The 16212-nt window shown below is 47.5% G+C and overlaps 2 protein-coding genes across 2 annotated transcripts; one reads left to right on the top strand and one right to left on the bottom strand.

Annotated features, from left to right (window-relative positions):
• Positions 1-270: 270 nt before the first annotated feature.
• LOC147985877 (uncharacterized) lies at positions 271-2821 on the top strand. Its single transcript, XM_087544353.1, has one exon. It carries the CDS (start codon positions 1025-1027, stop codon positions 2498-2500), a length of 1476 nt encoding a protein of 491 aa, XP_087400479.1. The 5' UTR covers positions 271-1024; the 3' UTR covers positions 2501-2821.
• Positions 2822-2914: 93 nt separating this feature from the next.
• Positions 2915-5026, bottom strand: LOC125529086 (protein THYLAKOID ASSEMBLY 8, chloroplastic-like). Its single transcript, XM_048693498.2, has 2 exons — positions 4647-5026; positions 2915-3661 (listed from the first exon to the last, which is right to left on the bottom strand). Exons 1-2 carry the CDS (start codon positions 4953-4955, stop codon positions 3269-3271), a joined length of 702 nt encoding a protein of 233 aa, XP_048549455.1. The 5' UTR covers positions 4956-5026; the 3' UTR covers positions 2915-3268.
• Between the last annotated feature and the right edge of the window lie 11186 nt (positions 5027-16212).

Below are 16212 nucleotides of genomic sequence, written 5' to 3' on the forward strand. Positions count from 1 at the left end.
CCCTGAAGTCCAAAATATTTCTAGCCATTGCTCTCCAGTCTCCAGAGCTTAGCCAAGTCAAGCAGATTTTGTAGCAATTGCATTTGCCAAGGAGTAATAGTTTTAATTCAACAAATAATTAGTGCCTTTCTGGCTTATATCTGAAATTATATCCTTATGTTGCACATTCACCTTGCATAATGAGTATACAAAATTTCAGAAAACTGCCAGTACATTTCAGGTTGCTTATACCTGTTTACTTGTTTAGAGATTATAATTTCCGAGGGTTGGTGACAGAAAAGTTGTAATCACCTAATCATAGTGCGGAAACTTGTATAGGTGTTAAAATTGGCACTCCCTTATTTTGTTCAATGCACATACAAATTTAGAGTCGTTTTCCCTTCTATAAATTGGACTGAACTGAAGCACGAGTAAATTTCAATGCTACTGATGACTGGAATATTCATGATCCAGAGGACTAAATTTGTGCTAGTCAATTCGGTCCAGAGCTTAGCAATGACTGGTAGATCTTGTAGCACTTTACTTGCCGAGCATTTAGTTTCCACTTTCTATTAGTAATAGCAGCAGATCATGACGAGGAAAGTTTTTTGTGTGTTCGAAACGAGGCCGGCAAACGATTTGGCAGCACAGATAACTTGCTCAATATGATCTCCACACTTGGATCCATCATCCATGTATCTGTGACTTACCATCCTACTGTCTTTTTGTTGGAGGAAAATGCTGTCCACAACTGCACATTGTGTAGGAATCTACCACTGCTGTTACAGAGAGTCCCAGCAGGAGGCCAGAATCAACTATTCCCAGGATTTTTAGAAGCTTATTCACTTTCGGTGGACAAAATCTCTGATTTGCATTGGACTTGGCCTTGGAGAACACGGCGGAGAACACCACTGCTTGCCATCCACGATCGTGCCACTATATATACAGCAAACCCGAAACCTCCCATGACTCGAACTCCTCTTCCCTCCCAAGCCCAACAAGCCCACCTCCTCGGCCTCTTCGCTTCGCAACCCCCTCCATCCCCATGGCGACGCCGCAACCCGCCGGGCTGGCGCTGCGGGCAGGAGCGGTGTTCAGGCCCAGCGGCCGCCAGCTCATCACGCTGTACCTCGGCCGCAACGCGCTCCGCGGCGAGCTCCCCGACGCCGCCGTCATCCCCGGCGGCTGCGTCGTCACGGCGGGCGTGGACGTCTTCGCCGCGAGCCCCGGCGCGCTCCCCTTCCAGGCGAGCCACAGGGGGGCGCACGGGGAGGTGTGGGGCTACTTCGCCGCCGCGTCCCCGACCGCCGACAGCGCCCAGCCGGCGCCGGGCGGGTGCTGGGTGCGGCACGGCACCGAGAAGCTGTACGAGCTCAAGGGGGAGGCGCTCGGCTACCGGAGCAGGTACGCGTTCTACGTCACGCGGGCGGAGCGGGCTCGGGTGGTGTGGACGCCGACGCGGTGGCTGATGAAGGAGTACCGCCTCCACAAGGGCGCCGCCGTCTTCCGCAGCAAGCTGCCCGACCACCCCAACGCCAACATGGATTTCGTGGTCCGCAAGGTCTTCACGAAGCCGGCGGTCCCCGTGCCGCCGCCTGCCCGCTCCGGCTTGGTGGTCCGGCGGGTAGGAGGCAGCGTTCCGTCGCGCCAAGCCCGACCAACCCGGGCGGCGTTCGTCAAGGCCCGAGGTGGCGCTCAACCGATACTGCCGTGTGCCTGCCGTGGCGAGACGCTCCGGCCAGGAGGAAACCCCCTTCCGCCGCGCTCGGACCGACCACCTAAGGTCATCGCGAAGCCGGTGCTCCCCGCGGCGCCGCTGATCCTTGCACCGCCTGCCCACTCCAACGAGGACGCCGGCAACCGCAACGACAATGCAATGTCGTGGACGCGCGTCGGCGGGGAGTGCAACTACAACTACAAGGTACCCAGCGGCCGCCAGATCATCGTCGAGTACCTCGGCCCCAAGGCAACCACTGGCAAGATCGCCGACCGCGCCGCCCCGGGCTTCGTCGCGGAGGGCGTGGACATCTTTGCGGCGAGCCCGGACGCGCTCCCCTTCCCGCCCGGCCACAGGAAGCAGGACGGGGAGGCGTGGGGCTACTTCTTCGCGGCGAAGCCCGCCAGCAGCATGCGGCGGGCGCCCGGCGGGTGGTGGATGCAGTACGGCGACGCGAAGGGGTACGAGTTCCGCGGGGAGGTGTACGCCCGCCACCGCAGGTTCGAGTTCCGCGCGGCGCGGGCGGACGACGGAGGCGGCAAGGTGACGTGGGAGCAGACGCGGTGGCTGATGAAGGAGTACGCGCTCCACAAGGGCGCGGACGCCTTCCGCGGCGCGACGACCGGCCCGGCCGGTGCCAACATGGACCTCGTGGTCTACAAGGTGTTCACGAAGCCGGTGGTCACTCCACCGCCGCCACCTGCACTCTCGAGCGAGGCGGAGAACCAGGCGAGGAAGGGCGCTGGATCTAGTTCAGACTCGGATGCGCCCAGGATTGTTTTCGACATTGATCTGAACAACTAAGCGCCCACGCCCGGGCTCGCTGTAGCAGAGGTCTCGTTTGATCCACGCACGGAACACGGAAGGGAATTAACCCAGCTGGAGGCATCTCCGTTGCAGCCAGCAAACGTTCGCCAAGGTTTTGATTTGCTTTCCATGGATTTTCGTTGGCAGCTGCATTACTCTCTGAAAGTGGAGAAACTTGTACAAGTGAGAGTTGGTAGGAATGTTCCCGTTTGTTTCTTTACATATGATGACATTTTGATCTGTCTATCCTTCTATGGTCATCTTATACTCATACTGATTACTGCAATTGGCAAGAACAGATGAACTGTTATGTTTACTCCCAGATAGCTGTAAGACATCTTATCTTTCTTCAAGGCAGATGGTGCCTACATTTTCGCAAGCAAGTACGTAGCCATTTATACTGAAATGAGATCATGAAAATATATCAGTAGTTTGATTGTACACATCAGTGTGACTGTACATTCAGAAGTAGCAATGTGATTGATTATACACAGAGAACCTCTCGAAGGAAAAACTAACAAGTTACACTCCTAGAGAAAAACATGAACTGACGAAGCTGCAGCCTGGAGGTAGCCCTTCTTTACTGAGTATTTATAAGTCTAGGGTAGATAATGGTACTAGTAACTCATCACTACTTGTTGCACAAAAATTCTGCTGGGTCCAAGATCATGGACTTCCATTCATCTGTTCTAACACTGCATAATAGACTTCATAAACGACTCCCTTCCGACATGGCCATACAACATCCTGTTAAGAACGAACTGCTCAAGTCTCAGTCGTCTCCTCTTCGTCAAAGAAGTCCCAGAGGGCACCATAGTCACTTTCTGCTTCCAACCTCATCTTAGCAGATAGATCCATCTCTCCTAGGGATTCAAGACCCTTGACAAGTGTTATGTATGTTGTCCTGTCAGGTTCCGTGTCCCATAGTTTCATAAGACGGAAGCAGTCCATTGTTAATTGTGTGAACTCAGCATCTAAGAGTGTCTTCAGAAGCAGATTGAAACCATCCGTGTCAGGTTCCAATTGTTCCCTCTTCAGATACGAACAGGCTTTGCCAACCTCGGACCTCAATCCTTTCCTAGCAAGCACTGTAATAAGATCAACATACCAGAACAACCTAGGCTTGTACCAGTGCTCCTTTCGAATCTCCTCAAAGACCTGACATAGATGACAAAACAAGAGGCATCTTAGTGTGCATTTCTCAGTTCCAGTCAACAAGTATCTGCTTGCCAGCATCATCTATTAATTAATCTAAATGCAGATAAGAATAAAAACTGTGCTAATGAATATGCAGTAAATTGTCATGCAAATACCCAAAAGAAAGCATTTACAAAACATATGATAATGGTAAAAGGGCAACAACAACAGACTAGATTAAGGTAACCCCGTGTACTGCCAATGAATTATCACCATTCATGACCAGCAGGCCCTCTCGCCAACGGCACGGGCACACTGTGTGGGACGCAATATCACTAGTTAGTATCTTTTGTGTGTTTTGGCATGTTCGGTCTAATAATATGACCACCACATGCAACTAGTGTCTCCGTTCTTCTTGATGAAAAGGCAGCACAACAGCCGGTTGCTCGACTAAAATTTATAACTCATGTAAATTTCGCACGTACAGCATTCGTTATGTAGAGTAAGAAAAACGTGCTATTTAAGATTCTTGTTGCAAGAATGATAAGGAACTATACCCACATTCCTCACTTCACAGATTTGTTCCTTCTGGTATGGTTGAGAAATGTCATCTATAGCACACCTACTGCAGCCATACAATGAAACAACATTGGTATGGAGCAAAGCAGGAACAATTCGGAGATCGGTGACTCATAAGTGGCCAGTGTACAGACTGTTTCCCAACAATGGTAGGTGATCTAAACAGACAGTTCGTGAATAGCCTAGGTTTCCTATAGTGACAAATCGGTGGAAATTGGTGGAGCAGGCTAGAAATACAAGTATACAACCTATCCACCATAATGTACAGGAATGCTCATAATCAGCAACTGTGAGTACACAACAGGCTAATCAACCATGTGAAAATATCTAGCTGAATCGTCAGTAATTTTGGTGCTCAGATTAAAATCCTGTGAATCCCAACTAATACACTCTGCTCCCAGTACTGCACACACAGCTTGGGTTATACCTTGAGTGCCAGGTGGGCCTCGCCCTGCGCCGCGAGCTCGCGGAAGACGGCGACCATGTCGGCCTTCAGCAGCCGCCGCAGCTTGGGGTCCGTCGCGACGGCGCCGCCGGCGGGGGCTCCAGAGAGGGTGGCGCGCTTGAGCGACTGGACGGCCTGGATGGCCTCGGTGCTGAGGTAGCGCCCCCGCTGCATCGGCTTCCGGTTCTTGCCCCGGTCCCGCATCGTGATGGTGGAAGATGTGCTCCGGCGAACAGCGGCGGTGGAAGTGGCTAGGCGGTGGGGTGAGAAGGCGAGCGACGAGGAGAGCATCGCCGTGCGGCGGCGGAAGTGCGGTAGTTTTGGATGAGGTGCGCATCAGGGAGAGAGGAAAAAGAATCACTGAATTTTGTTTTTCTTATTGGAATATATGAACCTTTTTTTTCTTGCAACGGAAACATTTTGCCCTGCAGCTGAAACTCCTAACCAAAATCAGACCAATACTTTCCTATTGATGAAAATAATACATTCTACTTTGCCACACTATTTGAGCCACACTTCCCTTCCTCCTTGTAACGCCCGGATAATTAAGCTACAGCAACCACCCACTAATGCTACCATGTCATCGCAATTACTTCTTAAAAAAAGCCTCGCTTCGTTACAAATTGAATTCAAATTCAGTTTAAACTAAAGTCAAATTAATATTTTCCTAACAACAAAATAAAATTGTTCAAAGTATATAATCCCAAAGCAATTATAAAAGCAAAACCAACATCTTATAAAATATTTAAATGTCCTAAAATAATAAAAACAGTGACCTAAACAGTAAATTAAATGTTGTTCTTAATTATAAAAATACTAATATGTTTTATCTAGGTGCCAAACTTTTTGTGGCAGAGGCCTAAGTAGTAATACTATTTTAGGAACTAAGTTTATAATTATATGACTAAAAATAAAAAGAAACAAAAATAAAATAAAACAGAAAAGTAAAGAATTAAACAAAAATTGCTAGACACGTGAGGCTACTGCTATAGGAGGAGACCCAGCCCACCTCCACCTCTCCTACTAGCTCACGCTACAGTGAGAGCAGGGAATCGTGGCGGCCATCCACGCCTCTAGGGCCGCCGTGTCAAGCATCCAGTGCATCCCCGAGGAGGATAAGTTCGTCCCTTACCCCATCGACTAATCCTAGCCCCTCACTTCTCCCTCCTCGCGCTGCCTCTTTCTCCCCCGCGACGACCGGAGTCGTCGTCCCCGTAGCCTTCGTCGCCCACGCGCTCTCCGTCGTCCTCGCGCCCCGCCGAGGTGTCCAGAAGCTCCGCCAGCGACCGCTACGTCCTCCTCGACCACGAGCTCAAGCCAGGACCCCCTACATCATCGGGATCGAGCTTCGTTACCTCAGACCCCCGCCGGCGTTCGTCTTTGACTCCAGCGCCGTCGAGCCCTCCCCGAGCCCACTTAGCACCTCTACAGGATCGTTGTGAGCCCCTCTGTCGATTCTTCGCCTTTCCCCGTCATTTTTGAAGGAAATATGCCCTAGAGGCAATAATAATGTTATTATTTTATTTCCTTATATCATGATGAATGTTTATTATTCATGCTAGAATTGTATTATCCGGAAACATAATACTTGTGTGAATACATAGACAAACCAAACGTCACTAGTATGCCTCTACTTGACTAGCTCGTTAATCGAAGATGGTTATGTTTCCTAACCATAGACATGTGTTGTCATTTGATTAATGGGATCACATCATTAGAAGAATGATGTGGTTGACATGACCCATTCCATTAGCTTAGCACACGATCGTTTAGTATGTTGCTATTGCTTTCTTCATGACTTATACGTGTTCCTATGAGTATGAGATTATGCAACTCCCGTTTACCGAAGGAACACTTTGTGTGCTACCAAACGTCACAACGTAACTGGGTGATTATAAAGGAGCTCTACAGGTGTCTCCAAAGGTGAATGTTGGGTTGGCGTATTTTGAGATTAGGATTTGTCACTCCGATTGTCAGAGAGGTATCTCTAGGCCCTCTCGGTAATGCACATCACATAAGCCTTGCAAGCATTACAACTAATGAGTTAGTTGCGAGATGATGTATTACGAAACGAGTAAAGAGACTTGCCGGTAACGAGATTGAACTAGGTATTGAGATACCGACGATCGAATCTCGGGCAAGTAACATACCGATGACAAAGGGAACAACGTATGTTGTTATGCGGTCTGACTGATAAAGATCTTCGTAGAATATGTAGGAGCCAATATGAGCATCCAGGTTCCGCTATTGGTTATTGACTGGAGACGTGTCTTGGTCATGTCTACATTGTTCTCGAACCCGTAGGGTCCGCACGCTTAAAGTTTCGATGACAGATATATTATGAGTTTTGATGTACCGAAGTTAGTTCGGAGTCCCGGATGTGATCACGGACATGACGAGGAGTCTCGAAATGGTCGAGACATAAAGATTGATATATTGGACGGCTATATTCGGACACCGGAAGTGTTCCGGGTGATTTCGGAGAAAACCGGAGAGCCGGAGGGTTACCGCAACCCCCCCCCCCCCCCCCGGAGAAGTAATGGGCCATATGGGCCTTAGTGGAGAGAGAGAGGGGCAGCCAAAGGTGGGCCGCGCGCCTCCTCCCCCCCTGGTCCGAATTGGACTAGGAGAGGGGGGGCGGCGCCCCCCTTTCCTTCTCCCTCCCCACTTCTTTCCCCCTCCTAGTAGGAGTCCTACTCCTACTAGGAGAAGGACTCCTCCTTGGCGCGCCATAGGGGCCGGCCGGCCTCCTCCCCTTGCTCCTTTATATACGGGGGCAGGGGGCACCCCTAGACACACAAGTTGATCCACGTGATCATATTCTTAGCCGTGTGCGGTGCCCCCTTCCACCATAATCCTCGATAATATTGTAGCGGTGCTTAGGCGAAGCCCTGCGATGGTAGTACATCAAGATCGTCACCACGCCGTCATGCTGACGGAACTCTTCCCTGACACTTTGCTGGATCGGAGTCCGGGGATCGTCATCGAGCTGAACGTGTGCTAGAACTCAGAGGTGCCGTAGTTTCGGTGCTTGATCGGTCGGGCCGTGAAGACATACGACTACATCAACCGCGTTGTCATAACGCTTCCGCTGTCGGTCTACAAGGCTACGTAGATCATACTCTCCCCTCGTTGCTATGCATCACCATGATCTTGCGTGTGCGTAGGAAATTTTTTGAAATTACTACGTTCCCCAACAGTGGCATCCGAGCCTGGTTTTATGTGTTGATGTTATATGCACGAGTAGAACACAAGTGAGTTGTGGGCGATATAAGTCATACTGCTTACCAGCATGTCATACTTTGGTTCGGCGGTATTGTTGGACGAAGCGGCCCGGACCGACATTACGCGTACGCTTACGCGAGACCGGTTCTCCCGACGTGCTTTGCACAAAGGTGGCTAGCGGGTGACAGTTTCTCCAACTTTAGTTGAACCGAGTGTGGCTACGCCCGGTCCTTGCGAAGGTTAAAACAGCACCAACTTGACAAACTATCGTTGTGGTTTTGATGCGTAGGTAAGATTGGTTCTTGCTTAAGCCCGTAGCAGCCACGTAAAACTTGCAACAAAAAAGTAGAGGACGTCTAACTTGTTTTTGCAGGGCATGTTGTGATGTGATATGGTCAAGACATGATGCTAAATTTTATTGTATGAGATTATCATGTTTTGTAACCAAGTTATCGGCAACTGGCAGGAGCCATATGGTTGTCGCTTTATTGTATGCAATGCAATTGCGCTGTAACGCTTTACTTTATCACTAAGCGGTAGCGATAGTCGTGGAAGCATAAGATTGGCGAGACGACAACGATGCTACGATGGTGATCAAGGTGTCGCGCCGGTGACGATGGTGATCACGACGGTGCTTCAAAGATGGAGATCACAAGCACAAGATGATGATGGCCATATCATATCACTTATATTGATTGCATGTGATGTTTATCTTTTATGCATCTTATCTTGCTTTGATTGACGGTAGCATTTTAAGATGATCTCTCACTAATTATCAAGAAGTGTTCTCCCTGAGTATGCACTGTTGTGAAAGTTCTTCGTGCTGAGACACCACGTGATGATCGGGTGTGATAGGCTCTACGTTCAAATACAACGGGTGCAAAACAGTTGCACACGCAGAATACTCAGGTTATACTTGACGAGCCAGGCATATATAGATATGGCCTCGGAACACAGAGACCAAAAGGTCGAGCGTGAATCATATAGTAGATATGATTAACATAGCGATGTTCGCCAATGAAACTACTCCATCTCACGTGATGATCGGACATGGTTTAGTTGATTTGGATCACGTAATCACTTAGAGGATTAGAGATATGTCTATCTAAGTGGGAGTTCTTTAGTAATATGATTAATTGAACCTAAATTTATCATGAACTTAGTACCTGATAGTATCTTGCTTGTTTATGTTTGATTGTAGAAAGATGGCCCGTGCTGTTGTTCCGTTGAATTTTAATGCGTTCCTTGAGAAAGCAAAGTTGAAAGATGATGGTAGCAATTACACGGACTGGGTCCGTAACTTGAGGATTATCCTCATTGCTGCATAGAAGAATTACGTCCTGGAAGCACCGCTGGGTGCCAGGCCTGCTGCTGGAGCAACACCAGATGTTATGAACGTCTGGCAGAGCAAAGCTGATGACTACTCGATTGTTCAGTGTGCCATGCTTTACGGCTTAGAATCGGGACTTCAACGACATTTTGAACGTCATGGAGCATATGAGATGTTCCAGGAGTTGAAGTTAATATTTCAAGCAAATGCCCGGATTGAGAGATATGAAGTCTCCAATAAGTTCTATAGCTGCAAGATGGAGGAGAACAGTTCTGTCAGTGAGCATATACTCAAAATGTCTGGGTATAATAATCACCTGATTCAATTGGGAGTTAATCTTTCAGATGATTGTGTCATTGACAGAATTCTCCAATCACTGACACCAAGCTACAAGAGCTTCGTGATGAACTATAATATGCAAGGGATGAATAAGACTATTCCCGAGCTCTTCGCAATGCTGAAAGCTGCGGAGGTAGAAATTAAGAAGGAGCATCAAGTGTTGATGGTCAACAAAACCACTAGTTTCAAGAAAAAGGGCAAAGGGAAGAAGAAGGGGAACTTCAAAAAGAACAGCAAGCAAGTTGCTACTCAAGAGAAGAAACCCAAACCTGGACCTAAGCCTGAAACTGAGTGCTTCTACTTCAAGCAGACTGGTCACTGGAAGCGGAACTGCCCCAAGTATTTGGCGGATAAGAAGGATGGCAAGGTGAACAAAGGTATATGTGATATACATGTTATTTATGTGTACCTTAATAATGCTCATAGTAGCACCTGGGTATTTGATACTGGTTCTGTTGCTAATATTTGCAACTCGAAACAGGGACTACGGATTAAGCGAAGATTGGCTAAGGACGAGGTGACGATGCGCGTGGGAAATGGTTCCAAAGTCGATGTGATCGCAGTCGGCACGCTACCTCTACATCTACCTTCAGGATTAGTATTAGACCTAAATAATTGTTATTTGGTGCCAGCGTTAAGCATGAACATTATATCTGGATCTTGTTTGATGCGAGACGGTTATTCATTTAAATCAGAGAATAATGGTTGTTCTATTTATATGAGTAATATCTTTTATGGTCATGCACCCTTAAAGAGTGGTCTATTCTTATTAAATCTCGATAGTAGTGACACACATATTCATAATGTTGAAGCCAAAAGATGCAGAGTTGATAATGATAGTGCAACTTATTTGTGGCACTGCCGTTTGGGTCATATCGGTGTAAAGCGCATGAAGAAACTCCATACTGATGGGCTTTTGGAACCACTTGATTATGAATCACTTGGTACTTGCGAACCGTGCCTTATGGGTAAGATGACAAAAACACCGTTCTCCGGTACTATGGAGAGAGCAACAGATTTGTTGGAAATCATACATACAGATGTATGTGGTCCGATGAATGTTGAGGCTCGTGGCGGATATCGTTATTTTCTCACCTTCACAGATGACTTAAGCAGATATGGGTATATCTACTTAATGAAACATAAGTCTGAAACGTTTGAAAAGTTCAAAGAATTTCAGAGTGAAGTTGAAAATCATCGTAACAAGAAAATAAAATTCCTACGATCTGATCGTGGAGGAGAATATTTGAGTTACGAGTTTGGTGTACATTTGAAACAATGTGGAATAGTTTCGCAACTCACGCCACCCGGAACACCACAGCGTAATGGTGTGTCCGAACGTCGTAATCGTACTTTACTAGATATGGTGCGATCTATGATGTCTCTTACTGATTTACTGCTATCGTTTTGGGGATATGCTCTAGAGACGGCCGCATTCACGTTAAATAGGGCACCATCAAAATCTGTTGAGACGACGCCTTATGAACTGTGGTTTGGCAAGAAACCAAAGTTGTCGTTTCTGAAAGTTTGGGGCTGCGATGCTTATGTGAAAAAGCTTCAACCTGATAAGCTCGAACCCAAATCGGAGAAATGTGTCTTCATAGGATATCCAAAGGAAACTATTGGATACACCTTCTATCACAGATCCAAAGGCGAGACTTTTGTTGCTAAATTCGGAAACTTTCTAGAGAAGGAGTTTCTCTCGAAAGAAGTGAGTGGGAGGAAAGTAGAACTTGACGAGGTAACTGTACCTGCTCCCTTATTGGAAAGTAGTACATCACAGAAACCAGTTTCTGTGACAACTACACCAATTAGTGAGGAAGCTAATGATAATGATCATGAAACTTCAGAACAAGATACTACTGAACCTCGTAGATCAACCAGAGTAAGATCCGCGCCAGAGTGGTACGGTAATCCTGTTCTAAAAGTCATGCTACTAGATCATGATGAACCTACGAACTATGAAGAAGCGATGGTGAGCCCAGATTCCGCAAAATGGCTTGAAGCCATGAAATCTGAGATGGGATCCATGTATGAGAATAAAGTATGGACTTTGGTTGACTTGCCCAATGATCGGCAAGCAATTGAGAATAAATGGATCTTCAAGAAGATGACTGACGCTGACGGTAATGTTACTGTCTACAAAGCTCGACTTGTCGCAAAAGGTTTTCGGCAAGTTCAAGGGATTGACTACGATGAGACCTTCTCACCCGTAGCGATGCTTAAGTCTGTCCGAATCATGTTAGCAATTGCCGCATTTTATGATTATGAAATTTGGCAAATGGATGTCAAAACTGCATTCCTGAATGGATTTCTGCAAGAAGAGTTGTATATGATGCAGCCGGAAGGTTTTGTCGATCCAAAGGGAGCTAACAAAGTGTGCAAGCTCCAGCGATCCATTTATGGACTGGTGCAAGCCTCTCGGAGTTGGAATAAACGCTTTGATAGTGTGATCAAAGCATTTGGTTTTATACAGACTTTTGGAGAAGCCTGTATTTACAAGAAAGTGAGTGGGAGCTCTGTAGCATTTCTGATATTATATGTAGATGACATATTACTAATCGGAAATAATATAGAATTTCTGGATAGCATAAAGGGATACTTGAATAAGAGTTTTTCAATGAAAGACCTCGGTGAAGCTGCCTACATATTGGGCATCAAGATCTATAGAGACAGATCGAGACGCTTAATTGGACTTTCACAAAGCACATATCTTGACAAAGTTTTGAAAAAGTTCAAAATGGATCAAGCAAAGAAAGGATTCTTGCCTATGTTACAAGGTGTGAAATTGAGTAAGACTCAAAGTCCGACCAATGCAGAAGATAGAGAGAAAATGAAAGATGTTCCCTATGCTTCAGCCATAGGCTCTATCATGTATGCAATGCTGTGTACCAGACCTGATGTGTGTCTTGCTATAAGTCTAGCAGGGAGGTACTAAAGTAATCCAGGAGTGGATCACTGGACAGCGGTCAAGAACATCCTGAAATACCTGAAAAGGACTAAGGATATGTTTCTCATATATGGAGGTGACAAAGAGCCCATCGTAAATGGTTACGTTGATGCAAGCTTTGACACTGATCCGGACGATTCTAAATCGCAAACCGGATACGTGTTTACATTAAACGGTGGAGTTGTTAGTTGGTGCAGTTCTAAACAAAGCGTTGTGGCAGGATCTACATGTGAAGCGGAGTACATAGCTGCTTCGGAAGCAGCAAACGAAGGAGTCTGGATGAAGGAGTTCATATCCGATCTAGGTGTCATACCTAGTGCATCGGGTCCAATGAAAATCTTTTGTGATAATACTGGTGCAATTGCCTTGGCAAAGGAATCCAGATTTCACAAGAGAACCAAGCACATCAAGAGACGCTTCAATTCCATCCGGGATCTAGTGCAGGTGGGAGACATAGAGATTTGCAAGATACATACAGATCTGAATGTAGCAGACCCGTTGACTAAGCCTCTTCCACGAGCAAAACATGATTAGCACCAAAGCTCCATGGGTGTTAGAATCATTACTGTGTAATCTAGATTATTGACTCTAGTGCAAGTGGGAGACTGAAGGAAATATGCCCTAGAGGCAATAATAATGTTATTATTTTATTTCCTTATATCATGATAAATGTTTATTATTCATGCTAGAATTGTATTATCCCAAAACATAATACTTGTGTGAATACATAGACAAACCAAACGTCACTAGTATGCCTCTACTTGACTAGCTCGTTAATCGAAGATGGTTATGTTTCCTAACCATAGACATGTGTTGTCATTTGAGTAATGGGATCACATCATTAGGAGAATGATGTGGTTGACATGACCCATTCCATTAGCTTAGCACACGATCGTTTAGTATGTTGCTATTGCTTTCTTCATGACTTATACATGTTCCTATGACTATGAGATTATGCAACTCCCGTTTACCGGAGGAACACTTTGTGTGCTACCAAACGTCACAACGTAACTGGGTGATTATAAAGGAGCTCTACAGGTGTCTCCAAAGGTGAATGTTGGGTTGGCGTATTTTGAGATTAGGATTTGTCACTCCGATTGTCGGAGAGGTATCTCTGGGCCCTCTCGGTAATGCACATCACATAAGCCTTGCAAGCATTACAACTAATGAGTTAGTTGCGAGATGATGTATTACGAAACAAGTAAAGAGACTTGCCGGTAACGAGATTGAAATAGGTATTGAGATACCGATGATCGAATCTCGGGCAAGTAACATACCGATGACAAAGGGAACAACGTATGTTGTTATGCGGTCTGACCGATAAAGATCTTCGTAGAATATGTAGGAGCCAATATGAGCATCCAGGTTCCGCTATTGGTTATTGACCGGAGACGTGTCTTGGTCATGTCTACATTGTTCTCGAACCCGTAGGGTCCGCACGCTTAAAGTTTCGATGACAGATATATTATGAGTTTATGAGTTTTGATGTACCGAAGTTAGTTCGGAGTCCCGGATGTGATCACGGACATGACGAGGAGTCTCAAAATGGTCGAGACATAGAGATTGATATATTGGACGGCTATATTCGGACACCGGAAGTGTTCCGGGTGATTTCGGAGAAAACCGGAGAGCCGTAGGGTTACCGGAACCCCCCGGGAGAAGTAATAGGCCATATGGGCCTTAGTGGAGAGAGAGGGGCAGCCAAAGGTGGGCCGCGCGCATCCTCCCCCCTAGTCCGAATTTGACTAGGAGAGGGGGGCGGCGCCCCCCTTTCCTTCTCCCTCCCCACTTCTTTCCCCCTCCTAGTAGGAGTCCTACTCCTACTAGGAGGAGGACTCCTCCTTGGCGCGCCATAGGGGCCGGCCGGCCTCCTCCCCTTGCTCCTTTATATACGGGGGTAGGGGGCACCCCTAGACACACAAGTTGATCCACGTGATCATATTCTTAGCCGTGTGCGGTGCCCCCTTCCACCATAATCCTCGATAATATTGTAGCGGTGCTTAGGCGAAGCCCTGCGACGGTAGTACATCAAGATCGTCACCACGCCGTCGTGCTGACATAACTCTTCCCTGACACTTTGCTGGATCGGAGTCCGGGGATCGTCATCGAGCTGAACGTGTGCTAGAACTCGGAGGTGTCGTAGTTTCGGTGCTTGATCGGTCGGGCCGTGAAGACGTACGACTACATCAACCGCGTTGTCATAACGCTTCCGCTGTCGGTCTACAAGGGTACGTAGATCATACTCTCCCCTCGTTGCTATGCATCACCATGATCTTGCATGTGCATAGGAATTTTTTTGAAATTACTACGTTCCCCAACAATTTTCGACACCGCAAGTCATCACCCCACTGACTTGCTCGGAGCTCCGCGTCCGCGAACCCCTGGCCACGTCCCCGCCTTGCCTTGGGCGCGCCTGCGCCGACCAAGCTTTGGCCGCCCACCGTGCCTCTGGTCGCGTCGCCGCCCACTGCCACTGTTGCCTTCTCCTCGCTGCTGCTCTGCTACTCTGCTTCCAGCGCGGCTGTTGCTCGTCCGCCTGCTCTGTAGTGTTGCCTGCTGTTGCCTTCCCATGTCGCCCGCTCGCGCCTGCTATTGTGCTGCTTGCTACGACCTTCTGCTGATGCTGCCATTGCCGCTTGCTGCTTGCTAGCGCTGCCGCCGCCGTTGCTAGCCAAGGCCGAAGCCCCTGCATGAGTTCGCTCCCCCGCGCATGAGCCGGCCGTGCCCGCTTCCCCCGATACCTCCCGCTCGTCTCGCCCAGGCCACGGCCACACCTTGCTGGTGCACGCGTGTGCGTGCCTGGCCGTGGTGGCCTGCTGGCCAATGCCCGGTGTGGCCTGCCCTTTGATAGGTTAAGGGCTAATCCCCTGTGAAATAAACTCCCTCCCAATTAGTCTAGTGCCCTATGACAGGTGGCCCCACCTCTAATAATCCAATTAAAGAAAATGTTAAAATTGTGTCATTGTAAGTTGGGCCCCACTTTGACCTTGTTGACCAGTCAACTTGGACTGGACCCGCAGCCCCACCTGTAATACACATGGCTGGAGTAGCAGTAGGTGACAAAAGTATTTACTTTTTTATATTTTTACTTAATAATCCAGAAAATGTTTAAAACTTTGAAAATTAATATAAAATAATCCATAACTCGGATGAAAATACTTTGTACATGAAAGTTGCTCAGAACGGCGAGACGAATCCGGATACGCAGCCCGTTCGTCCGCCACACATTCCTAGCATAGCAAACACGCAACTTTCCCCCTCTGGTTCATTTGTCTGAAAACGCGAAACACCGGGGATACTTTCCCGGTTGTTTTCCCCCTTCGTCGGTATCACCTATCCCTGCGTTAGCTCACCCCCGGGCACCACGTATTGCCTTGTTATATTTTGTGATGGTATTGTTTGCTCTGTTATTTATTTGATTCCCCTTCGTTGCTTCTTTTCGGTAGACTCCGATACTGCGATAGACCCGGAGACCTTTGATGCTTCGGTGTTCGACTACGGCTACGCTTCCGAAGATTCCTTTCGTTTGCAGGGCTTCCAGGCAAGCCCCCCCCTGATCACCAGATATCGCCTACTCTTCTCTATACTGCTTGCATTAGAGTAGTGTAGCATGTTACTGCTTTTCGATAATCCTATTCTGATGCATAGCCTGTCATTGTTGCTACAATTGTTATCCTTACCTGCTATCCTACTGCTTAGTATAG

This window comes from Triticum urartu, chromosome 2A (assembly GCF_056163025.1).
Source record: "Triticum urartu cultivar PI428250 chromosome 2A, HENAU_Tu73, whole genome shotgun sequence".
NCBI classification, from domain to species: Eukaryota; Viridiplantae; Streptophyta; class Magnoliopsida; order Poales; family Poaceae; genus Triticum; species Triticum urartu.

Bases quoted from the DNA above. Each gene is read 5' to 3' on its own strand.
- LOC147985877 (XM_087544353.1), top strand. From the start codon at position 1,025: ATGGCGACGCCGCAACCCGCCGGGCTGGCGCTGCGGGCAGGAGCGGTG.
- LOC125529086 (XM_048693498.2), bottom strand. From the start codon at position 4,955: ATGCTCTCCTCGTCGCTCGCCTTCTCACCCCACCGCCTAGCCACTTCC. The intron at 3,662-4,646 runs GTATAACCCAAG...CATCTATGTCAG, and splicing joins AGGCCCACCTGGCACTCAAG to GTCTTTGAGGAGATTCGAAA.